A 25877-nucleotide genomic window follows, 5' to 3' on the forward strand; every position below is an offset into this window, starting at 1 on the left:
GTTTGAAACCTTGAATCTTCCTTTAGGTTCTCTCTCACTCTCTTTTTTACCTTGGTCCCACTTGCTTTATATTGCATTGGCAAATGCTCATAGCACATATACAGTAGAAACGAAACCAACGATAATGATGATTGGGATAAAAATAGTTACCTCTTTCTATTAGAGTCATAAATTCTGAAGATTAAAAGAGATATAATGTTATATGTTAAAATTCTAATAGAATTGAGTTGTGACATTGATATGTGATTTAAAAATTGGTATAATATAGAAAAAAATCCTGTATGTTTAAACTCCTCTAGAAAATTTTCAACTAATTCATATAATAGATAATATATATTATGTGATAAAGAATACATATGAAGTGCTCAAGAGCACAGTTAACTTTCTGTAATACAGCTTTCCTCGTGGGCTTTAAAAAAATTATTCACTAACTCTCCATCTCCAGGAGACTCATCATCAACCATTCAGAACTCCTCAGTTTTCATCCTTGTAAGAAATACTGCCAGAGAAACACTGTCTATAACTTACTGATAGGAGGGTGTCAAATTTCACCCTGCATATGCTGAAGAATATCTCAAAATGGAAATAAAACCAAAGAGGAAAAACTACCATTATGTCTGAAAAAAGAGGGAAGTCATCCAAAGTTAGAAAAAGGAGAAAAATCAATCCAATGGCCAAGAATAAATTCATTCAAACAACATACCATGTGCTTGGTACTATGATTGGCATTCAGGAAAATAAACTAAAGAAAAAAAAGTAACTATCCTTCATGGTAGTCATGGAAACAGATAAGCGACCACTCACTGATTATTATGATATGCCCTGAGCCTTGTATTGTTCATGAATATTCCATCCAGAACCTATAATTATGGATTATTGAAAAAAAGAGTCATGTCTAAGTATAATATTATTTCTATTCTGTGAAGAAGAAAACATATTTACAAATATTTAAGATGGTAGGGTTATTTTAAGGGTGACAAAAAATAAAGTTCTATTGGTTTTTTTCCCTCTTAAAATGTTTTTTATCCCAATGATAGTCTACTTTGTAAAGAATACACAAAGCCTTCCTTTCATAGTTTGGATTGCCAGATTAAATACAGAGTGCCCACAATTTTTTTAGTATTGTGTCCCACATATTGCTATATAAATGTAGGTTGTTGTCAACAACCCCTTAAATATGTTTCAGTTATCAAGATTGTTCCTTGTATTTCAATGGAACATCCTTATACTATCAACTGATTCATTATTTAACTGAACTTCAAATTAAATTGCACATCTCGTGTTTTTATTTGACAAGTCTGATAACCCTGCGTATAGTGATGCCCATCCAATGATCACACTCCCCCCTTTGAGTTCACTCTATGTTGTTTCCAGTGGACCAGTGGATTGAACAATGATGAGATACCAAGCAGCATACTTGGTCTTGTGTTTACAACAGCAGTGTTGTTCAAGCATTTAGACTTAGACAGTTTCTTTCCAGCTTATGTTCAAACTGCTTCTGACACGTTGCTCAAGTCACAAAGTGTGTCCTTTATCCTTTCCTCCTGGTGAACAAAACAGAAATTTTCTAAGGAGATAAAAATATCAAAAATTAAAAATGGTGATGTACTATTCCAAGAATCTTAAGGCTGTCAATACTTTATGCTTTTAAATAGTTGCTATGGTTCACCCCAGAAGCATCTGCATATATCTGTGGGTTTTTTTTTTATGGTGTGTAGTGAACTTTGATATCTTTTGGGGATAAAAGAACTCTCTATCTGTCTATCTGCATATATATATTTAACAATGCAAGTTATTGTTATATAAATGTAGACTGTTGTCAATTTCAGTTCCCTACCATATCAAAAGAACAAAGCAGGCAGGAAGAGCAAGAGGATGAGCTAATATGCCTACGCTAATAACAAAGCCAGTGTCCTAAATTGGCAATGGCAGCCCTCTTCTGCGGAGATTGTTTTTAACACCATCAGTAGACATTCAAAAGAATTGGATGGTGACAGGAAGAGCACATTTTAAATTGTCAACCTTCATGATGTCCTTTTGAAGAATAGCAATTACATAACTCGGGGAGCTTTATTTTGCATTTGAATATATATATATACACATACACACACACACACACACAAAGCAGTGTGCAAAAACGTTATGCAAGAATCCATATTCTGAATTCTTTGTAGAAATTAAAGTTACTTATTTTTTACTATAATCTCGTTTCCCTTTATTACCCAGTTACTAGTTAAGGTTGGCATCAATATTAAGTAAGTAGTACAGAATTAAAACTGCTTTCTATTTAAGTTATTAACAAATTCATTTAAAGAGGCCATCGACCATATGCTATTTCTTAATCATATTCAAATTCGAGTTTGTGATTTTCCAAGAATCATGTACTTTTTAACTCTATATAGCATTAAAACATTAAGAGTTTGTTAATAGTCTAATATTTTGTTAAAGTTTTAAGTTGTTTTCTCTTAGGCAATGAGAGAGGAAAATGCTATCCAAAAGTAATTTTATATCACCAAAATTTCATTTGGTTTTTTTCTAATTCTCATCTTCTTTTGAAATAATTTTAGAAAAAAAAATCTTGTAAAAATGCAGACTTAACGCCAAGAGAAACGCATCGCAAGCACCCTAAATAGTTAATGTATTTTCTAAATGAATGATTTAAAATAGCTATTAAAGGAGAGGAAATGAGCTTAGGTTTCTAGTAATGACTTCTCCTCTTCAAAATGAAATCTGTAAATCCCTGATTGCAATTCCAAATCCCCTAAGGACCAGCAGTTCTGGGACCAGGGCTCACTGGCTTTATGTCTAATAGCACCAGATAAGTAGTATGATTTTTATATATATAATTTGGGGGAATATTCAGAATTTATAGTCCTGAAGACAATTTATGAATGAATTTCCTTTTTAAAGTACATTATTCTAAAAATCAACTTTTCCACCCAAATTGTAAGCAGAGCACATAGGAACGTGAGAGGCATGGATATATACATAGAGACATATGTGTATGTATTTATATATGCGTGCACACACATGCACAAAATATAAGTACCATTTTATTCATAAGAGCATAATGATTCAGCCTGTGATTGTTAATAAAAATGCATTTCTAACCATCAAATTTGAGTCTATTATTCTAAGTTAATTGCATTTGCCCTAAAGAGACTTACAGCTGGCTGTCAGCCTGTTTGTGTCAGTTTCATTTTATTCATCAGTCAATCTTGTCTCTTCTTCTTTTTACATCCCATGTATTGATCAAATAGATTTGTTAGTCTACTCCACAGCTTTCACAGCATTAAAAAATTAAAAATAATCTTGATATTATCATCAGATGCATTTGATTACTTCGTTCATTTACATGTTATTTTAATTGATATTTTGGTAGCAAATAGAATGCCCTTTTGACAGGCCCATAAGACTGCCATTAAATATAATAGATGTAACTCACTCAAAGAGGCATTGAGAAAACGTTAAACATGAAAAAGTCTACACTGCAGTGGTCGGCAGCGTTTCAGCTTTTCAGTTGGAACAGAGAATACTCATCATGGTAAACATTAGTTCCTTACTGGAGTGCATTACAGAGTAAGGAAGCATCTTGTTAAAATTGGTCCTCAGCAATTATTAGGTGGTGAAGTGGATTAAAGAAATAATGGGCACCTTGTTCCCATTTGAGCCAAAGAAAAACAGTGGGGGAAACCGAAGAGCAGGGAGGTTAGGCTAGGAAAGTAGTTAAGGTGGAAAGTCTGCGAAGAATTAGAATCTTCCATATGTGAGTCAAGTTGCGTAGAGGGGAGATGAAAGGCATCACAGGGTGAGGAGATAATTAGCAGATCAGAAGCAAAGCAGTTAAAAGGTGACCCTTACCTCCTCTGTTACTCAGTCTAGGAAACTATAGACAATTATTACAGTATTTTCTCCAGGGATGTGTGATACAGTTCCTCCACGTGTCCTCCAAGACACAAAGCTCTCTCAGAATTGTCATTGTATTGCTTGAGTTCAGTGCTTTTTACGGAAATTCCTTTACATCATGCCAGCCTTGTCTTTCAGCCTTGCTTTAGATCAGTGATGCCCAACTGAGGGTGATTTCAGTCCCCAGGGGACATTAGGAATACCTGGAGACATTGGAGAAGCTGCTGCTGACATCAAGTGGGCAGAGGCCAGGGACGCTGCCACCCAACCCAGAATGCGTAGCACAGCCCCCCACGACAAAGAATTCTCCAGTCCAAAATGACGATAGTGCAGAAATTAAGAAACCTTGCTTTAGATGTGTGGCTGAAATACACTTAAAGCCAAAAAATGAAAACTACATCACAGTTCAGCAGCAGCACAGTGAGTGGGATTTAAGCAGCTCTGAAAGACAGAGAGCAGTGCAGCTGCTGCACACAGAATTTCACACTGGCCTATTAAATAATACAATTCATTACCTAGACCCCAGGAACAGTTGAGCCAAATACAACCCCAATTTTAAGGAAAACAAAGAAAAATGAAAATTATTGCTTGATAGAAGACATTTCAAAGGCCTCCAAGACAAACCAGCTGAAAAATCCCCAATAAAAAGACTCAGCAAGAAAATTGTGTCACAGCCCCTAATCCTCAACAGACCTTAACAAGATGTTCATGAGCCAAACACTCTTGTCTGCAGAAGACAAAAGGCACAGGAAACAATATAGTCTAGAGAAGGATTATCGTTAAGAGGCAGGAGAAAGATAAAACAGATTCCTCAACCTTACAATTAGAACTCCTAAAAAGAATAACCAGAAATGTGCTAAAAACCATGTCACAAAACGGTTATATCGTTCTGCTCTTGGGAAATTAGTATTTAGGTTAGGCCTGGGGCAATTGTTAAAGGCTTTTTTTGATGGTTGTTTTTTACCCACCTGCCTAGACACCCCTGCCACCAAACCCCTCCCTGGCACAGATGGCCAAGACATTTGCTTTTTCAAATACTCCATATTTCCACAGCCACCCACCAGACAAAAATTAGATTACCAATGCTTGTGTAAACTTTCCAAGCTCTGACACAATAAGATTCCAGGAAATGTACATGCACAGCTAAAAGCAGCATTATACATAATGCACTGTAATTCCAACAGACAAGTTGCTATCTTCGATAGATATACACATTTTTCATGCCAAACACATGAACGTCAATACATTTTTCTCAAGTTAAAATGGAAACCATTTAACAGATATAATGGGCACAATGAATTTCATTTTGCATTACTAATGCAGCAGAGAAGGAGGGAAGTTTTGGAAAGGATTGCAATGAGGCCAAGATCAACAGGAAACAACTTAGAAGCTATCACGCTTGTCCAAGTAATTGCCCCAAAGCCTGGTCATGGGACCTGTGCGCCACTGAGATTTCATATTCTCAATTATCTAATTCCACAAAAACAAATTTTCTACAAATCGGAAAAAAAGTTTAAAAACTGACAAAATCGTAGCTGTGTTTTTGCAAAAAGATCAAGAGGATGTCACTATGTGTTTTTCCCACCATTTCCAAAGAGATGTTATCAGAGCCAACTTGATTTTAGAAGAGATTAATTGTAGGCATATGAATGAAATGATGTGTCATATAAAAAAGGTTGGAAAGATACTCCAGAAGCCCAACCCCAGCCTCTGCTTTTACCCGTAGAAATACATATCCTCCAAGACTCCTTTTCATCCCTATTATACATATGTCACGATAGCAGTACACATCATTGGCCCTTACCCTTATGAGGAAATAGTCTTTAGTCTTTCTGGCATCAAAGATAGTGTAGTCAGCCATTGCACACAGAAGAACTGTGTTGGTGCCACCTACTAGGATAAGATAATAAACTCTAAGGACCTAAACAAATGTTATTATGCAGTTTAGAATGAAAGTTTTGAGCACAGGTTATTGGAATCAGGCAAACCTTGGCTGTAAGCCCATCTCTACTACTTACACGCTGTGTGAGCTTGAACAAATTACTTCATCAGAGTTTCGGTTTCTCCATTTGTAAAAAAGGTATAATATTTTCAACATTAATGGTTTTTAGGAAGGATTAAATGGACTCATGTGTGTGAGCCATTAGGTACCTTAGTAGCCACAATGTTTAGGAACAGCAGGACATGATTGAACACTCTGGCCCTACTTGCTTAAAGCCCTTGCTTCCACCGCTTCCTGACTCTGTGAACTTGGGTCAGGTACTTGGTGTCATTAAATTTCAACTTCCTTACCTCTAAAATGAGAAAAATACTAACAACAACAGCTTTAGCAATGTTATGGGGATTCAAGTGTGATAATAGAAATAAAGGGCTTAACAATTCCTACCACATATCCCATTACATTTTAGCCCTAATAATTCTTTTAATCATATTTGCAAATGAGATATAAACTTCTTTAATGTTAGGCATCAAAATGACTGGTGAAAACATCTCAAAATACAAATGCATATACAAAGACAGACTTTGAAAGAAAACAATTGGAGAAGCATAGCACGTTGTTCATTATGTTTATCATGAATTCCAGCAATAATTTGCCTTTCTTTGATTTTATGTTTGCCTCTAGTATATAAAGACACACCTCTAAAGAGTGAAGTTTTAAAGTAGAAATACGTCAATATTTATGAAGATCCGTTCTAGCAATTCTTCCAAAATATCTCAACTCCCAGGAACTGATAAATTTTTCGGCCTATATGTCATTTGTGGTACCCCATCCGTGTACAGAAGTCAGTGTCACCACAGTTACATCACAGGCTAAAAACACTGACAGCAAATTGGTTACAAGGTGTAAAAAATGATGGATACAAAAAAATGAATATCCTTGACTATGAAAGGCCAAGATGAGCTAGTAAGCTATTAACTTGGCTCATTTATCAAATGATGAATCAACTTTTATGAGAAATATTCAGTGTTTTCAAACTGCCTATCAAGTTTCCTAATTCTGTCATCTTATGGGTCTATATTATTGAAATTTTCAGAACACCGCTTAATATCTTAATTATTAAATTACAGTGATGTGCCCCAGAGTATGAAAATAACTCAAACTTGTGGCTTGTTTCTGTCTTCTCGTGCAGAATAAACTAGGGGGTTCTGAAGTGCACCATGTTTAGCCAGGTAAAAAATAAACCAGACTGGTACTATAGTCCACAGTAGGAAGATAAAGAAATTAAGTACTTATAATTGATGCTACAGGAATGAAAGAATTCACACTTTCTTAGAGCTATTATTTCAGACAGTCTGGTGTCAGAATTAAAAGCCAACCAGTGCATCTGTTTATATTGCCAAGGATTTTCACAGTAAGAAGGGCTAGGAAACACATATTTTTTAATTAGGGTCCAAATTCCAAAGAACACCAAAAGATAGTATGTCAAAAATACATGTTTTTATGATTTGTATTGTCCAATGTCTAAACAAAGACAAAAAGCCACATAGCTCACTTCTCCTTCACAAACACAAGTGGAGAGATTAAAAAGTAATTCTGTTGCTTTGGCCACAGACTTTTGTTGTTGTTGTTGTTATTCTGCTTGTTTCTGGCTTAGCTACTGCTTTTTTCCCCCAAGATGAAATAATATAGGAAAAGCTGATGAAGGAAACTTCGTTCACATAGAAAGTTCACGAGGATGGCTCTGTTACCAAGCCTTAAAAGTTGAATTACAATGGTTGTCTAAAATGACCATTTTATACTTTAAAATGCATCTCTTATTTTAAAATTTGCATTAACTCCTTGCTTATCTTGCGCTTCTAGTTAAAGAAATGTCCTGTGTGAAATCCATACTGATGTATTGAACATTGAAGCACTCAAAACTATCATTAACCTATTTTTACTTCTCATCAGCAAAATTAGAAAATTAGGTATTTTCTTCAATTTCAAAGCTTACTCCTTTGATCAGTGAAAGAAAAAGAATACACACACACAAAAGCAATATTTTGTCCACAAGAGTAAATAGACTTCATTGTCTCATTTATTTATTCAACAAATATTCATTGATGATCTATCTGCCAGACACTGGACTCACTATTGGGAAATACTGAGTTGAACGAGACATCACTGTATTTAGCATACAATCACGATATAGGATGATATGATCTCCTACAGGAAAAATACAGGGTGCTGGGAAAGCAGTTACCAGGAGAAAAATGATGAAACAGACTTGGGAGATGATCGGCCCTCATTCCCTTTATTTGACCAAGGAGGAAACTGAGGTCTAGAAAAGTTAAACTTCAGAATCACAGAGCTCTTTAGTGAAAATGAAACTAGAATTTATGTCTCCAAATTCAAATTTTATACTCTCTTTATAGCAATGTACTCCCTAGAAAGTGATTGGCTTTATTTTCCTCCAAAACAATGATGATCAAACTATGAACTTCAAGACAGTTGACTGAAGTTGGAAATGTTCTCTTTGGGAACAGAGTTGATATCCAACCTAATTGCATAACATCCTGAATGGTGGAGAAGCGTTGAGAACTCAGACAGCTCGGGTCTAATCTTGCATTTCTATACCTAACAGCTAGGGTAAGACTAGTCCTTGGGCAAGAATGAAACTCTGAAAATTATTTGATTTTTTAAAACAATCTTTCAAATCAGGATAACAATATCTACAAGATACAGGTAAATTTCATGACATCGTTGAACTGAGTAGGTACCCAACATAACATACGTAAATTCCTAGCCCCACTTCTCACTATTGCAAATTGAATAGAACTGACGAAAGACCAGTTCAGCAGAAACCACATCTCAGTTTCTTTATTCCTTTCCATTCATTTTAGCATAAGACTCAGCCTCCAATTTTAAGCCATTTTTGTAGATCATTTTTGGCATACCTTCACAAAATTAAACATTTCCACTCTGTGAATATTTTGGGAGTTAGAAAGCAGAGATTAAACAATTAGATTTAGAGAATTTAATCAGCATGCATCCTCTAAAAAGAGATGGGAAGAAAATAGAGTCAGAAGAAATATATAAAATTAATTAAACCTCCTATGCAATTCTGTGAGTCTCTTTCCATTACAGGTCATAGAAACCTAACCAGTTTAGATAAAGAGGGAATTTGTAGACTCACATATCTAGGATGTCCAGATGGAGACAAGCTTCAGGAGCAACTAAATATGGAGACCCAAACAATAGATTTGGAATTTGTCCCTGTGGCTAAAGTGCCCTGCCTTTACCTTCTTTTCTTGGGCCCCTTTTTGGGGTTTATTCTCAGATAGACTTTTTTTTTTCTTTTTTGAGAGAAATTCTCACTCTCATCCAGGCTGGAGTGCAGTGGTGTGATCATGGCTCATTGCAGCCTTCACCACCCAGGCTTAATAGATCTCCTACATCTGCTTTCCAAGTAGTTGAGACCACAGGCATGCATCACTATACCTGGTTATTTATTTATTTATTTATTTATTTATTTATTTATTTTTGTAGAGATATGATTTCTACATGTTGCCAGGCTAGTCTTGAACTCCTGAGCTCAAATGATCCTCTTGCCTCAGCCTTCCCAAAATGTTGGAATTATGGGTGTGAGCCACCATGCCCAGCCTCAGATAGACTTTTTACACATTGCAGAAAAAATGGCTTGTGTCTATCCAAAGCCCAAATAGTGTTTACATCTTACATCAAAGGAGAGAACTATTACTCCCAGTATGCCAATTTCAAGTCTCAGGGAACACCTGGATTGGTACTATGTGAGTCTTATAACCATCCTAGACCAAGCTGCTGTGGCTAGGAGATGGAGGACTCTGGCTATCATATAGTCTGCGTGAGGAGCAGGAGAGTGCAAGCCAATTCCACTCAAGGTGTAAGGAATAGGTTCTTCACTGTAAAGTGGAGTTCTCTTTCCTGAAAAAGGGATCCTGGACAGGCAAACAAACAAACAAAAATGGATAACATTCAATTAGTTTCTTTTCCCTTCTCTTTTAGGATTATCCACACCAATTCTAAATCCTCTTGGAGATCCTGGTAAGTTCATCCTCCTTTCCTTGTGGTAGCTTCCTATAGTGACTAAGGGGCACTTTCGGTGCAATATTTAGGAAAAATACTCCGCCTTTGTCCATGCCCACAATATGGCTGCCATGGCACCAGCATACAAATCATAACACATGCACATTATTCAAAGCTCATTGGAGTATGTTTCACCTTGGAGGTGCTTATAATCTGTGTGTGTATACATATTAGATAAGAAAAGGTTAACAATCATTTCCTTATTTAGGCAATACACGGATTCCAAGTTTACTGTATGTAGGACACTAGGTTTAGCTCTGTGGGAGTATAAAATCCTTAGTGTCTGTCCTTAAATGATTAAGGAAGACGAGTAAGAGGTGTAAGACATCACTTTTAGCATAACACGATGGACAGCACATGGAGTTAACATTTGAGCTGAGTTTTGGAGGATAAGTAGAAGTTTCACGGAAAGGAATAGGAAAAGAACGGCATGCACAAAGAGGTCAAGACAGAAAAGTTTGAAATGTGCTTTTTTATTTGGTTAAGAGATCACACATATGAGAGGGATGGGAAATAAACATAGCAAGGTAGTGGTTAAGCGTTCATTAATAGAGGTCTGTCCATGCTGTGGTGTATCCACACTGGAGAATATGATGCAGTAATTCTTTAGATGAGGAAGATCTAAATGAGCACACCTCCAGGATATACTAACAAAGGGGAAAAATATAGCTTCCTATTAATAAATACAGCTTGGCCCCATTTACATTAAGTAAAAATCAAATATGCAAATGTTCGTGAATGTATGCAAAAGATCTGGAAAGCTTTATCCCAAACTGATAATAGGAACCAAATAAATTTGTCAAAGAGCAGTGAGAATGGGGCAAGCTGCAGTAATGAAGTGGAGATGTTGCCTTGACATTGACACATCTGTGTTGCTTAAGCTATGATTTTTCACAATAGAAACTTACCTACATGTTACTTGCTTAATAAAGAGATATTTTTTACATAAATAAAAGTTTTCTGCTAGGCATGGTGGCTGTTACCTGGAATCCTAACACCTTGGGAGGCTGAGACAGGGAGGACAACTTGAGGCCAGGACTTTGAGACCAGCCTGGGCAACATATGGAGACCCCATTCCTACAAAAAATGTTTCAATTAGCCAGGCATGGTGGCATGCGCCTGTGATCCCAGCTACTTAGGAGGCAGAGGCAGGAGGATTGCTTGAACCCAGGAGGTCGAGACTGCGGTAAGCCATGATTGTGCCACTGCACTCCAGCCTGGGTGACAGAGCAAGACCCTGCCCCCCAAAAAAAAGTTTTCTAGTAAAATAAGGGTCAATTTACAGGCCCCAAAAGGAGTGTGTACTTTAAAAAATTAATACTATAATTATTTTTGGTTGCAATGTGGAGGTTGCTAATACATTAAGGTTTACACATTAGTAAGAAGAATGTGTTGCAAGTGGGAATATTTTAAGGCTAATAAACAATAGGCAGGTAGAACTCTTTAGAGGCCATTCCAAATATATATGTATAATAAAATACATAAAATATACAATAAGTGAATATATATGAGTGAATAATATGGATTAAGGGGAGATAATCATTCTTTTTTAAGTATTGGGAGTTTAAGGTCTCAAAGTAATGTCTTTGGGAAAGTTCTTTTGGGAACTGTCTAAAAGACAACATGTTTGGATCTGTAGATCACAAGGGGCCAAGTCGATTTTAGTTTGGATTCAGCAGTCATCTATGCGAAGGAGATAGTTGAAGAATGAATAAGGTCAACAGGTCATTAGGGAATAAGTTAGATTAGCAAGGGAAAGAGTGAAGAGAGCTAAAGCCAATGCCTTGGTAAATATTATTCATTAAGAGAAGTAGAATAATGCATTTGCTCATTCATTCTCCGCTAATATTTTTCAAGTACCTTGTGACAAATCCTGTGCAGGTTTTGAAGACAGAATCACGATGGTGGGAAAAATGGCATGGTGACTGCCCAGGGGAAGCTTACGTCCATTGAACCACTAATATGGACATTTAATGAGCATGTACTGTCTTTGCTATGGCATTTAAGTAGCACATCAGCCTTTGAAACAATGCTATAATTATTTCCTTTCTATGGATAAAGAAATGAGGCTTAGTGATGAGGGACAATTTGTTCTAAGTCATACAACAATAAATTATCAATGGCCTGATTTGAATGGCAACTTTGTCTGCCACCAGAACCCTTACACATTGTGCAACCTAACATATTCAAGAGTGGCCAGCAAAGGGGTCATAGAGAAACCTCTAAAATAGGAGAAAAACCAGGTTTCTACATTGAAGAAGACAAGGACAGAGTCATGAGCCTGACTGACCATGTGTCAAGGATGGGAACTGGTTAAAGATCATTATTTGGTGATTAGAGCCATGTATTCATGTGTTTAACATTCATTCAACAATCATTTATTAATCCCCTAGCATGTATTATCACATGATCTTTGAAAGGTCAGTTTAATTCGCGGGAAGACAGAAGCCAATTGCGAGGGATTAAGGAGTGAGTGGGTGATGAAACAGTATGTATTAAGGGCTACCTGGAGGAATTTGACAATAGAAAAAAAGTAGTGCACATAGGATTTATAGGCTCTGGTCCACCTAAGCATGCATCCAGAGGGAGGAAGCAATCAGTAGAGTAAGACTGAATATGCAAGGAAAGAGGATGACGGTTGATAAAGACACATCTTCTGTGGATGGTAAAAGAGACAGGGACGTAAACCCCTCATGCAAAGGTTCACCTTTAAAAGACAGAGGGCCCCTTCTTCTCCGATAGAGGATGGGAAAAAAGGAACAAAGACATTCTGCAGCAAAGTACAATTGTAGGAAACTGTGCTGATAAAATCTCTTTGGGACAGAGGTTCTCAAGCCTGGCTACACATTAGAATCATCTTCACAGTTGCTAAAAATTGTGATGCCCAGACTGCACTCCAGACCAAAAAAATCAGGAAACTGTGAGGTTTCTTCAGGCTGAAGATGTCCAAGGCAGGGTTTCAAAAGTGACAGGCAAGACTTGAGTAAGTGAGGAGAAGAGGAGGCATTCCATGTGATGATAACTTAAACAGCACCAATTAAAAAATTAATTTGCTTAAAACAAAGTAAGCGAGGAAGAAGTGAGGGATGAAATAGAAAAGCTGGTCTGTGAGTAGATCACAAAGATTTCAAATTACTGCAAAGTAGATGTATGTGTGTCCTATTACTTGTGACCATAGCTCTATTAAGCACCAGAAACTTTTTTTTTTTTTTTGAGCCAGGGTCTGACTTTGTCACCCAGGCTGGAGTACAGTGGCACAATCATGGTTCACTGCAGCCTCGACTTCCCAAGCTCAAGTGATCCTCCCACCTCAGCCTCCCAAGTAGCTACAACTACAGGTGCATGCCACCACGCCTGGCTGATTTTTCTATTTTTTGTAGAGATGGGGTTTTCTATGTTGCCCAGGCTGGTCTCAAACTCCTGGGCTCAAGAAATCCACCTACTTCAGCCTCCCAAAATACTAGGATTACAGGCATGAGCCACTGTGCCTGGCCTAGCACTGGAATTTTATCAGTACTGTTTACTTTTTATCCCCAAACCTCATCAGAGTGCCTAGCATATAGTAGATGTTCAATAAACATGAGTTGAATAAATAGCTTAATAAATAAACAAATGTATTTTTTAGGTGTCAACCCAGCCCTCTCTTTAAGTATCTAGAATACTTGAAAAGTGGAATTGTCTCATACCCAAACCCAAGTCATTCATTATAAGTGCTTGTCCACATCCCACTCAGATATTTCTAGGACTCATTAGCTATGACTCCAGTCTTTTTATTCTTAATGTATCAGATTTTTATTAAAGTTTGTCAAAAATGAGAAAACAATAGGGAAGGCACACATCTATCATATGACTCAGCATTTTACTCCTAGGATTTTAGCCAAGAGAAATATCCACACAAAAACTTGCACAGGAATTTTCATAGCAGCTTTATTTGTAACAGCCAACGACTGAAAACAATACAAATATCCTTCAATTGGGTGGATAGACAAACTGAATTAAGGTATATTCGTGCCACTGAATATTACTCAGCTAAAAAAATTGTTTAGATATGCAACAATCTGAATAACTTTCAAAATAATTATGCTCTGTGAAATCTTGATCAAAAAAAGGTACAAACTGAGTGATTCAGTTTACATGAAATTTTAGAAGTCGAGTCAATCTATAGTAAGAGGAATGGATTGGAGGTTGCCTACTAAAGGAAGTGGAGGGATGGATGGATTACAAAAGGACATAGAGAAACTCTGGCGGAGGGTGTGATAGAAATGTTTGTTGTTTTGATTTGGCTTCATAGTGCACACATATGTCAAAAGTCATCAAACGCTATGCTTTAAAGGCTTGTCAGTTGTTGTATGTAATATATCTTAAATCTATAAAAAGGTTTTAAACAGCAAACAATGAAAAGGGAAGTTTTATCATCAAAATGCCAGCTGGCAAATAATTTAAAATGAGATATTAGATATCTGTAATGTGAACTGTGTCACTTGCTTATTGTCACTGACCATTATTCCACGCTGAAATCTTGCTCCTATCATCTTGCTGCACTCCTATCTCCCTCAAACATCAACAGTGCCACCCACTTCACAGATTTCAGCTTGTATCTTTTACAGAGCACTTTAACTATGACTCTTTCCTACACTAGGGTTTTGGGAGACCTCACTTTTAGCACCCAAACTCTGAGACTCTGTTGCCCAGGCTGGAATGCAGTGGCACGATCTCGGCTCACTGCAAACTCTGCCTCCCAGGTTTAAGCGATTCTTGTGCCTCAGCCTCCCAAGTAGCTGAGATCACAGGCGCATGCCACCAGGTCCAGCTAATTTTTGTATTTTCAGTACAGACTGGTTTTCACCATGTTAGCCAGGCTGGTCTTGAACTTCTGGCCTCAAGCGATCCTCCTCCCTCGGCCTCCCAAAGTGCTGAGATTACAAGTGTGAACCCCCACGCCTAGCATAGGGCTTCAAACTTTCACAAGCACTTATGATTTTAGAAATGGTGAGATTTTTTCCTTCTCTCTGTGCAAAGGAGAGAATCACCCTGTAAAGACAAGCAGAAAATCTCCAACCCGGCAAGAACTCAGTCCCTGTGAGGGAATAAACATTTATTATTGGTAAAAACAATACATATTTACATTATTATTGTGAATAATTACCTCTCTTGCTGTGGGGTTTCGGGATTGATGTCTTCATCCTAAGCACTTTGGGAGGCTGAGGCGGGCAGATCACGAGCTCAGGAAATTGAGACCATCCTGGCTGACATGGTGAAACCCCATCTCTATTAAAAATACAAAAATTAGCCGGGCGTGGTGGCGGGCACCTGTAATCCCAGCTGCTCGGGAGGCTGAGGCAGGAGAATTGCTTGAACCCGGGAGTCAGAGGTTGCAGTGAGCCAAGATCACCACTGCGCTCCAGCCTGGTGACAGAGTGAGACTCCGTCTCAAAAAAAAAAAAAAACAAAAACAAGTAACATCATCATTGTGTTCAGCTTCATGAGTGGAGGTGTGAATATTGTGGGCATTCGACCCATGTGCACTGATCATGAGGATAAAGGTTGAAGACGAGACACTTGCTGAGATTCTCTACCTTATAATAACAGTAGTAATAATAGCTACTTGGTGTGTCCAAAGCTGTTTAAAAGCATTAACATTTCACATGGTGCACATCCTCACAGAGCAGATCAATATTTATTCTTCCAAGTGTGTCGAGTGTATGGTTGGGGTACCTCGAGGTGAAAACATCACAGTGCCAGTGTCACCATGTCAGCCTCAGCACTTGGAAAGCACATCTCCCAGTTCATTATGTCAGAATAACAAAGTGACCCTCAGCAGTTGAATATACTTATTAATGGCTAAGGGGAAGAAGGGTGGAAGGAGCAGACAACAATGCTTTGGGGGCTTCCAACACTAAATAACTGTCAAGAATACACGACTGTTATTTGGTGTAGCATCAGCTGTGGAAGGGAAAGACAGACACACATGCACACACACACACACGCACACATCACAGCAGGCCTGTTTAGTATCTTCCAGATGAGAATTTATTTTTGTGACTCCTAGTCCAAGTAATTTCATTGCCACCTAATTAGTAGGGGCAAGGGGACAGTAGTGGGACTTCTTTTTGTCCCCTTTCTTCTCTCCTTGTATCTCTGTCTCTCTTTGTGTGTGTCTCTTTCTTCCCCCCTCTCTCTCTCCTTACCGTGTGTTTCTCTGATTAAGCAAATCAGCCTTAATTGGTCACTAACCAGGGAAGGACACCCCAGCCTGTTCACCAAGCCCATTAAGGGGTAATCATCCAGCACAACTAACAAGTCACTCAGACCAGAATTTTGGAATTTGGCTCTTTTGTTCTGTCAGTTTGAAGAGTACGGCGGCACGTGTGATGCAATTTAGAAGGGAGCTCTTTTAGAGCTTTCACTCAGGAAGGCATCGGGAGCTCTGGGGGTAGAGCTTAGCGCAGAAACAGAGAAAAAACGCAAGTTTGCGTTGACAGCTTGATCCCAGAGAGAGATGGCGGGCTGCTTGTCTAGCAGGTCCTCTGGGTGGGAAAAGGCAGGGGCAGGAGCGTCGTCTTAAGCGAACGTGTGCCGCCAATGTTAAAGGAACAATTCCCTTCCTTGTACATGGCTAGCTGTTTGCTGCTGCTGTTTCCTTCAATAAAACCTCTTTGCACTTGCTGATTGGAGCCTGTCAGGCAATAGTTTTCACGTACATGTACGAAAATGCCCTTGTGTGTTTTTAATACATTTACAGTTGATAACAATAGAGCTGTTTTGTCAGGAGTGGTAGAAAAGTATTTGTTGCAAATGCAGAGCAGTGGTAAGACAACGGTATTCCAGGGCTGCTAGGCCCTGGAGGGTCAGTGCAGCATCCTGGAGCAGGGAATCACTGCAAAATGGGATCAGGTTGTGGTCTTGTCATCCAAATTGAGAAGTGCAAATTTGCCTTTTCAATAGAGCTGGGTTTGTTAAGATTCTCTTTTCTGACTTGGGAGGAAGATAGTAACACAGCAGGTGTGGCGTGGGCATGAACATCCTTAGATTTGAAGACATATTTGGACCTTGGTCTCACCATGAAGCATTGCCTTTAAAACTTAAGGAGGGTGAAGGCATGGGATTAATTCTTCCACAGATAAACCACCACTTACAGAAGAATCCACCAAAGAAACCTAGAATTGATTATCAAATTACCATTGGATATCATAGCAGCTCAACTGTTTTTGCTGTTGTTAAATGAAATCAGTTATTAAATAATAAACAATAAGTAGACAACTTCTGCCAGTCAATTTCAAGAGAGAGTTCCATTATTCAAACATCTATTTGGCTGGGATTGAAAACCTGTATGTGTGTGTGTGTGTGTGTGTGTGTGTGTGTGTATATGTGTGTGTGTGTATATATATATGATTCATCTCAAATTTGTCTAATGTAACAATAATTTCATAGATGTTTTAAGAACCAAGTAAAAGTCCTAGTGGTCAAAAAATAAGCATTTGACACCAGCCCACAAATACATACAGATTTTTATGAAAGGATATCCTGGTGAAAAAAATTTCTATTGCTGTGCAGTGAAATTTCATGTCAGAGAAATGAATCTCCTATGTTTGTCTACAGAATGAAGGGAACTGCATTGGGTGGTGTTAAACTATGTTTACTTTCTTAAAAGGGCATTCGTTGTCCAATGTAAATTATGGTATCTACCAGTAAGAGACAATGTGCTGTTAAATGGATGGCTCTTGTGTCTGATAGCATGGATTCCAATTTCGGCCTGACCATTTTTAATTCTGTAAGCTTAAGTAAATATTTCCAACTTCCTGAGCTCAATTTCTTAACCATTTTAATGGGGATGGCAGCAATAGCATCTAAGACATAGCATTTTTAAAATGATAAAATTAGATAATAATATATTATATTTTGTACAAATCTTAGAATTCAATAAATATTAAATATTTGTATCATTATAATTCCATAATAAATACCCCAAAATATTCTGATTAATTCACATATAAGTTGTATTCCAAATTAACATGTTATTAGCTAGGCTGATTGACAGTAGCTGTTACAAATAGTGACCCCCAAATTTTAGTATCCGAATTTAATAAAAGTGAATTCTTAGCCACCAAAAGCTCGATGCAGATAGATATCCCTGGGTTGCTTTCCATCATGTGGTGACTCAGGGATCCAGGTTTTTTCTATTTTGTGTCTTTGTCATTTTCAGGGGGCTCCTCTGAGTTGTCTGCCGTATTTTCTGTTTTCAGCTGGCCAATAAGTAGAGAATAAAATGTGGAGAATCATATGATATATTTTAGGGGCCAAACATGCAAGGGAGGTACATCATTTCTGCCCATGTCCCTTCGGCCAGAACTATATGTATGTCTTGCTGAGATGCAAGAAAACCGGAGAAATATAGTTTAACCGTGTTCCCAGAAAGAGGAAGCAAGTTCTGCTATGTAGCATCTAGCCAGTCTGTGTCACCAACATAGATCTTTATGAGCTAAAGAAAGGGTAATTAAAATGATCTTCTTTAGCCATATTGGAAGGACTGGATATACCAATATATGCAAATAAGGAGCATCTGAATACAGAATATTCCTAATATATGCATGGACATGGTTGCCCACTAAATTCTTTCACACACTCACCCTCCTCAGCTATCTCTGGAATTTTCTCCTGCTTCCTGATCATTCATCCCCTGACCCCTTTTCTTTTCTTGCATGTGTAAGATGCTGATAACTAAAAATCATAGTAAAGTTTACAAAAAGTGTTATGCTTTTGATACAAGAGAAGGTACATCCTTTCTATTCTTCCTCAAAATTCAGTTATTGGTTCATCTTCTCTGGGAAGACCTCTTTAGCTGTGGAGGCTCAGTGGGGTGCCCTGCATTGGTATCCCATTCGCCTCTGTTGTAGCATTTATTGCAGGGTATTCTCAGTGTTTCCTCACTGGACTCTGCTCTTGGACTAGCAGCTATTTGAAAGCTAACTTACGCCTTTTAGCTGAGTTTCTCCTCACGTGCTACAGTGTCTACCACATAATAGACACTTGCTAGCATTAGCTAAAGGAATTAAGGAATTTTGAGGTATAACCCAGCTATCCATCTTAATAGGTAGAGAAAAGGAGAGTGCAAATGAAACTCGATTGTTGTTAGTAAAAAAAAAAGATTCATGAAAAAAATTAATGAGAAGAATATACATTTTCCTCAATCAAATACAAAACTGTTATATTGTTTTCAATTTTTAACATTTAGCCCCATACCCAAAAAAAAAAAAGTAAGAAAACTTAAGTGTTTCACCAGGTTCCAGTAAGTTGACTCTGAAATATTTTCCTTTCATTTACTTAATCTAGAAGTTAGAAAAAAAAGACAAACAACTTAGAAAAATTATACCAGGGGTCCTTTTCCCAAAACTATGCTATTTTAAAATACAGAGTCTATTTCTGAATCTCTATCAGTGAAGCATTATTTTTTTTGGCAGCCTAACGTCAGTCATAAGACAACAATTCCTTCTGAGAGGAAAGAAAAGCTATCCTGAAGATGAGTTCCTTGTCAAATTAAACTTTGATTAAAGAAAAGATTTTTTGGTTAATATTTTCAATTCATAGTGAAACATAAAATATATAATATAGTGTTATATTTTCTTCAGCATCTTGGCATGTTTGCAATGCTTTAGTAGATAGTATAGTGGATATTAGCTCTAACATGCCTTTCTTGATAACAAAACCTCTAAAAATTAAGGATAGTAAAGACAACAGTTAGCACCTTCTTCAGTTCTAAATGTTGAACTATTTAGTACATGTTATTTTAACAATAGAAGTGACCTATTCAATCTGATATCATTAAGATTCTCTTTTGCATATTATTTATATTGCTTATTTATTATATTACTATTATATTACTATATTATCAATATTATTTATTATATTATGCCTACTATGAATGTTATACTATTTACCTATTAAGTTTGCTTTAGCAGAAGCAGTGCAGCTTGGTAGTTAAAAGCTCATGCTCTTTTCTGGAATCAGACTTCCTGTGTTCAAATCCCAGCTCTGCTACTTACTACTGTCTGCATTTATAATTCACAATTTGTATTACTTTTCTGTGCCTCAGCCTCCTCACTTGTAAAACATGGAGGGTAATAGTGTTTATCCCATGGAGTTATTGGGAGAATTATCAGAGCTTATTCATTGAAAGCCTCAGAACACTATCTGGCATCTCAAAAGCCTGTAGAAATAGTTAACTATTATTATTAGGTTGGTGCAAAAGTAATTGCAGTTTCAATGGCAAAAACCTAATACCTTTCGAAAGAGTAATCTATGTTCAACTTTCCACTTTCTTATTTTTTGTTTCCTTCATTCAGCCCACTCACTTTGTGGGCTTCTAGCCTTGTCCCTCTATTGAAATTGTTCTAGCAAAAGTCTCCAATGACCACCATATTGCCAAAGTCAGTGGTCTGTTTTTCCTGTCAAAGTATACTTGCCTTCTTTGTAGCACTTCATATTTTGAATCACATTGTTTTCTTGATATATTCTCATCTCTTGAGTAAGAAGAAGTGGTATGGAAAAAACAAGAACAAACTAGAGAGACTGTTATCACAGTTGTCCAGGAAAATATAGTATAAGGAGGAGACTATAATAGGTTTGGAGATTAATTTAAAAGAGAACAGTGAGATAAGAATGACTAGAATCCAGTCTATTTCCTTTCTAATTCATCCTCCATCATGGCATTTCTAAGACAAAAATATCATCTTGTTGTATTCCTGCTTTAACCTGTATTTCAGTATCTTACACAGGTGTTAAGGGAACTTGGATATAATTTGTGTGCTGGGGAACGAAGGAATCTATATCATATGTCTGCATATGGTGCATTTTCCCAGGAAAAAAAGATGCACGTATTTTTTCGAGGTCCATCCTCTGTCATTCAAGAGCCACTTCTCCAGTGCCTCTCCATTGTCTATAGGCTGAAATAAAAATAATCTATGGGTAAAGATCAAAAGCTTCATCAGAATTCCTACCAGTCCCTCTTCTCTCCTTTCCCATCCCCACTTCTTACCATGCTCTGCTAAGCACTATTTTTTTACACTTCCATATTCTACAAACTTTTTCTTCTCTACCGAATATCCTTGCTTTTAATTGCCACCTGGAAATTGAACACTAATTTTTTCTTTTTTTAAGACAGAGTCTCGCTCTGTTGCCCAGGCTGGAGTGTAGTGGCACAATATTGGCTCACTGCAACCTCCGCCTCCCAGGCTCAAGCAGTTCTCCTGCCTCAGCCTCCTGAGAAGCTGGGATTACAGGCACACCCCACCATACCTGGCTAATTTTTGTATCTTTAATAGAGACAGGATTTCACCATGTTGGCAAGACTGGTCTCGAACTCCTGACCTCCGGTAATATGCATGCCTCGGCCTCCCAAAGTGCTGGAATTGCAGGCGTGAGCCACTGCTCCTGGCCTTGAACACTAATTTTTAAAGATCCAGTGAAAATTTCATCTCCTCTGAGACACCCTTCTGCATATTATACCCAACAGAATAGGAAATTCCTGGGCTTTGCATCCACAAAGTTGTGTGCATGCCTCTGTTATAGGGCTCATCATATGCTATTAAAATGACCTGAGTGCCTCTCACACACGGGAGAGTGAATTCTGAAGGCAGAGGCCAGGTCTTACTCATCTTTATATATCTACCAGTGCAGTTTATATTGCCTGGCACTTTACGAACATTCATAAATGTTTATAGAATGAGTGAAGGAAATGCTGATTACTGTCCTGCTTCAAAATTTATCTATTAGGTGGGGATGTTGTATGTGTTTTCTGAGGGATGTAATCCACTGTTGTCTTTTATTTTTTTTAAGTGAATGCTGATTAATCCATCCTGGAAAATACCTACCATACTCTTCAATATAGAGAGGAATTGAAAAATTAAGGCAATATGTCTCATCCTCTCTACATTGTTAATGACGTAAGCATCATCAAAAGACCACTTGGTAGATGGCGAGGGAACAAAGATTTGATAACATAATTCTTAAGCCCTCAGAGGCCAGAACTCTTTCCACTAGCAACGTTTGTCTAAACAAAGCTCATTATAACATTATTTCAACAATGGCACCACCATGTATCTTTAACTGACAAATGACATTTTTAAAAGACATAAATCTTAAGTGTTTTTGTTCTTATCACCAAACTATAGTTCTATTTTATTGTTTCATCTTGGGGGTGTTCAAGGAACACTAAACTGCTTTTGATCTAGAAGAGAAACAGTGTTTCTTGTGAAGGTGTTCAGAGAACTTGGAATTAGGCATGCTTCTGGCATCTTCACTTTTACAGAGAAAAGGATTTTGAAGCAGGGAGAATATAAACAGTATACACTGACTCTTGACACACCATTGCTTTCTTAAACTAGAATAATAAAAATTTGCAAATGAACAAAAGAGTGGGAGGTAGATATCTGATTTACAATGTTTTTGAGATAAAGAACACTATAAAAAAAGATCAATGTGAATAATAAAGCATTGTTAACTGAGTCATGACATTTCTATTCTAGCGACTTGAACGGCAGAACTCTGCAAATGAGCACCTTGTGCCACTTTCCAAGTGGGAGGAAGACATATAATTATAATTCTCACACTGACGAGAATTCAAGAAAATCTGGGGAAAAGTTTATTGAAAAACATATTGACATATCAGTATTATAAATTTTTCTTATTAAACCAAAAAATAAAATTTCTTTTGTGGACTAGTTCATCATGGCACAAAAGGTGTTTCATGAAAGGATGTACCTGCTTTGAAAATTCCTTTCTTATATTGAGAAAGATCTACCGTGTATTTATTCTGTAACTTTTCAGCGCCCAAGATGTATTAGAGAAATATATTTTCCAAACACTTTTAACCTCCATTGTCTTGAGTACACCTATCAACATTGTCATGTCACCTATCCAAAATCCTCATGAAAACCTTGTATTTAGTCAAAAATAATGAATCTGTTTCACCACACTTTGAAAAAGTAAAAGAGGATATAATATTATGTTTTCACTTAACATACATTTTCAGCCATCTCCTTTCTTCGTTGGATGGGTGAGGTGGTGGGGGAACTGCAAAAATTACAGTGATATTATCAACTGCAGTGTTTTAATAGAGCGCAGAACTGGAAATAGCATTTTGCCGAGTGCAATGGTTAAATGAATTTTAAAAAAATCAAGGGTGAATTTTCTCCTGATATTTAACTCCACTGGTCTCAGAGGGTGGATTCCCAAGTATTGCAGGAAGCTCTCTAACTGAACCCATTACTGCCTCTGGCACTTGAGAAGCCAAAGGGGCAGTTGTAAAGTCAGACACTTAGTGAGCATTGCGGAAATTATAGTGTTGTGTTAAATGTATCCTCTGCAGGGTGCTTTCCTATCTTCAGAGAACACACTCATTAAGTGCTGCCAACAAAAGAATGAAGCGCTTTTCTTTACAAAAAGGGCCACCTTTTATAGAACATCTGGAGCCCATCCAAAGGGCTTCTAGAATAGGTAGGAGAACATAATGAAATAAAGCAGCTCAGCCATGGAAGTTTGTAACATCCGCTGCAGCATGGAGTCATCTCTCCAAACGTATTGGATTTATCCACCATTGCAGTGTGCTTGGAGGATTGAAGAAGAGTGCAACATGCTGGGTTCATGTAGAAACCTTGGCTGGGACTTAGAATCAGCCTACTTATAAACCAAGAAGAAAATATATTTTGGCTATTTACCAAAGTCTACGAATCCAGTTTCATCCACATTCAATTATTTTCCCTCCACTTGTTAGTGATAAAGATACACACAGGGATTTGGGTTTTACACTAACCTGGTGTTTGTTACAATATCTACTGTGATAATGAATAGAGATTAAGATACATGGGGAAATATATTAAGACTGCAGATACTGCAGTCTTGTATATTTCCAGTAGAGAGAGCATATCAGGTTATAGTCAAGAAAGAAAACCAAAAGGGTGGGGGAAGAGGACAGTACAAAAGTTAGATTGATGAAACAGAGTAAGAGAAAGAGCGTGATAAAGGGAGAAAAAAGATTAAGTCTAAAAGAGTGGCTAAAAGCAAACTCACCTCTGAGAAAAACCATTAAAAGAAATCCAAAGCAGCTATCGTTCATTTGTATGTGAATTAAATTGAATGCATGCAACCAGCTTGGAATTGACCTGGTCCTGTTCTAGGATGCTCTTAAAACTGGGAAATATGTTGGGAAAATAAATTTTTCAGACTTAAGTTTTGGGAATGAACCTGTGACAAGGCACCAGGAAATAGCCTGTAAGACTCATTGTGTCTGCCCAAAGGACGATAATTTGTCAATAGAGTTCTCATTTTCGGTGGGGGAGACAACTTCAGCTTTTCTGAATTGAGGCACTGCACTAGTTTCCTTGAAATCTAGAAGGGTAACTTTTGCTCAGAAAGGAAAAAATGGAATCATTTTTAATTCTCTCTCATTTTCTTAAACATATGTAGGCTCAAAATACTGGATATGAGTGTTTATATCAGTGCTCTGCACTCATCTCAGTTGATTTTTAAGGAATCTGTGCAGAGATAGGTGGTGGTAAGAGATAGGGCTTGGGAGTCAGAAAAAAAAGTGAGTTGAGTCTTGACTGTGTGACCTTGGCTAAATAACTTCATCTCTCTGAGTTTCAGTTGCTTTGTGGCTCACAAATAAGAGCACAATAAGGGAAAACCTAGACAAAAAGGGTCACTTTCACCTGTTAGCATCCTGTTACAAATAGACATAAAGGATAGCATAGAACGATGACAATCATCAGAAACAGGTGTCAGAGGAAAGCTTCAGAGAGACTGAAATCTTCATAAAGGACCTTGACCATGAGACTTGCCACATTTTCCATGACTCTTTGTTTAATATAATGTATCTGAAATTTGAAGCCTGAGCCTAACTCATACTCACAGAATCAGACATTCTGCAAGTATAACATAGCAATATGTGTTTCAACAAGCACTACAGGTCATGATATATAAATTATGGTATGCCATTTGGGCTTACCAAGCTGATCACCTGAAAAGGCATTCCTCTCAGAGTGACCTTGACAATAGCAAATGGTATTCCTTTAAAACATCAGCAGTATCTTCTAATGACTTATGGAGCTCTTGTAGGGAGGAAGTACTCTTTCCAGTCTACCACAATTATTGAATAGGAGTCACCTGGTATATTTACACTGGTTTCTATCACCAAGAGACTACTTTGTACAAAGTATGACTGGCTCACTTCAGGTTTGAATAGTCCATTAGCTAAGTGGTAAGGATGTCTGAGTAACCTAGGAGGCCCTATGGTTCCATCTTAAATATTGCTCCTTTGGAATTTCTGTTACTGTTTTCAACCTTTTGAGTCTCTTCAAATTTATTCAGAATTCAATTTAAGTGAGATGAGCCCAAATCAGATCTAGCGTAAGTAAAGAATTGCTTTACCGAAAACCAACCTATCCAAAGTACTAACTTGTAAGTACATAGACACAAACAAATCCATAAATATCAATTATTAAAATAGGTTTAAAATGCATACTTTTCTATAACTCATTTGACAAAAATAAAAATGCCAATGAGCTCTTAGCAATGAGCTAAAATGAGTAGTTTTAACTTCATGATAACATAGAATTTCCAAAGTACAGGACCTGAAGTTTCAAAGAGTCTTCATCTCCAGTTGCCAAAAGCAAGTACGAATTTTATCCAAACCTACAATTCTCCAAGGCTCTGACTGTTCACCTGCCTTAGATTTTCAAAGAGACCAGCAGAACATCTTTGTCTCTGTAAGCCTGGGAGACGGAGAGAAGCTGTGGAACGTAAAAGCACTGTGAGAAACCTAAAGCATAAAGGGTGGGTGTGCCAACGGTTAATATTGTTGTTGTTAATTTACTAAGTAGGATAGAGTCAAAGCACTCACCTATGGAATGCTTGAAATTTTTCTATGACA

At 37.4% G+C, this 25877-nt stretch overlaps 1 protein-coding gene and 1 long non-coding RNA gene across 3 annotated transcripts in view; one reads left to right on the forward strand and one right to left on the reverse strand.

Moving 5' to 3' along the window:
• LOC119625689 (uncharacterized) overlaps positions 1 to 25877 on the reverse strand; it is a 381097-nt gene that overhangs the window by 135254 nt on the left and 219966 nt on the right. The window lies entirely within an intron of this gene.
• MDFIC2 (MyoD family inhibitor domain containing 2) overlaps positions 1 to 25877 on the forward strand; it is a 112191-nt gene that overhangs the window by 58411 nt on the left and 27903 nt on the right. Inside the window, exon 3 of one of the 2 annotated variants that reach the window (XM_007984960.3) lies at positions 9872 to 9910. The exons of the other annotated variant lie outside the window; for it this stretch is intronic. Coding sequence (XP_007983151.1) covers positions 9872 to 9910 — 39 coding nt within the window. The remainder of the gene's footprint in view (positions 1 to 9871; positions 9911 to 25877) is intronic. 2 annotated transcript variants of the gene reach the window in all.

The sequence above is a fragment of the Chlorocebus sabaeus genome, chromosome 22, assembly GCF_047675955.1.
Source record: "Chlorocebus sabaeus isolate Y175 chromosome 22, mChlSab1.0.hap1, whole genome shotgun sequence".
NCBI lineage: Eukaryota > Metazoa > Chordata > Mammalia > Primates > Cercopithecidae > Chlorocebus > Chlorocebus sabaeus.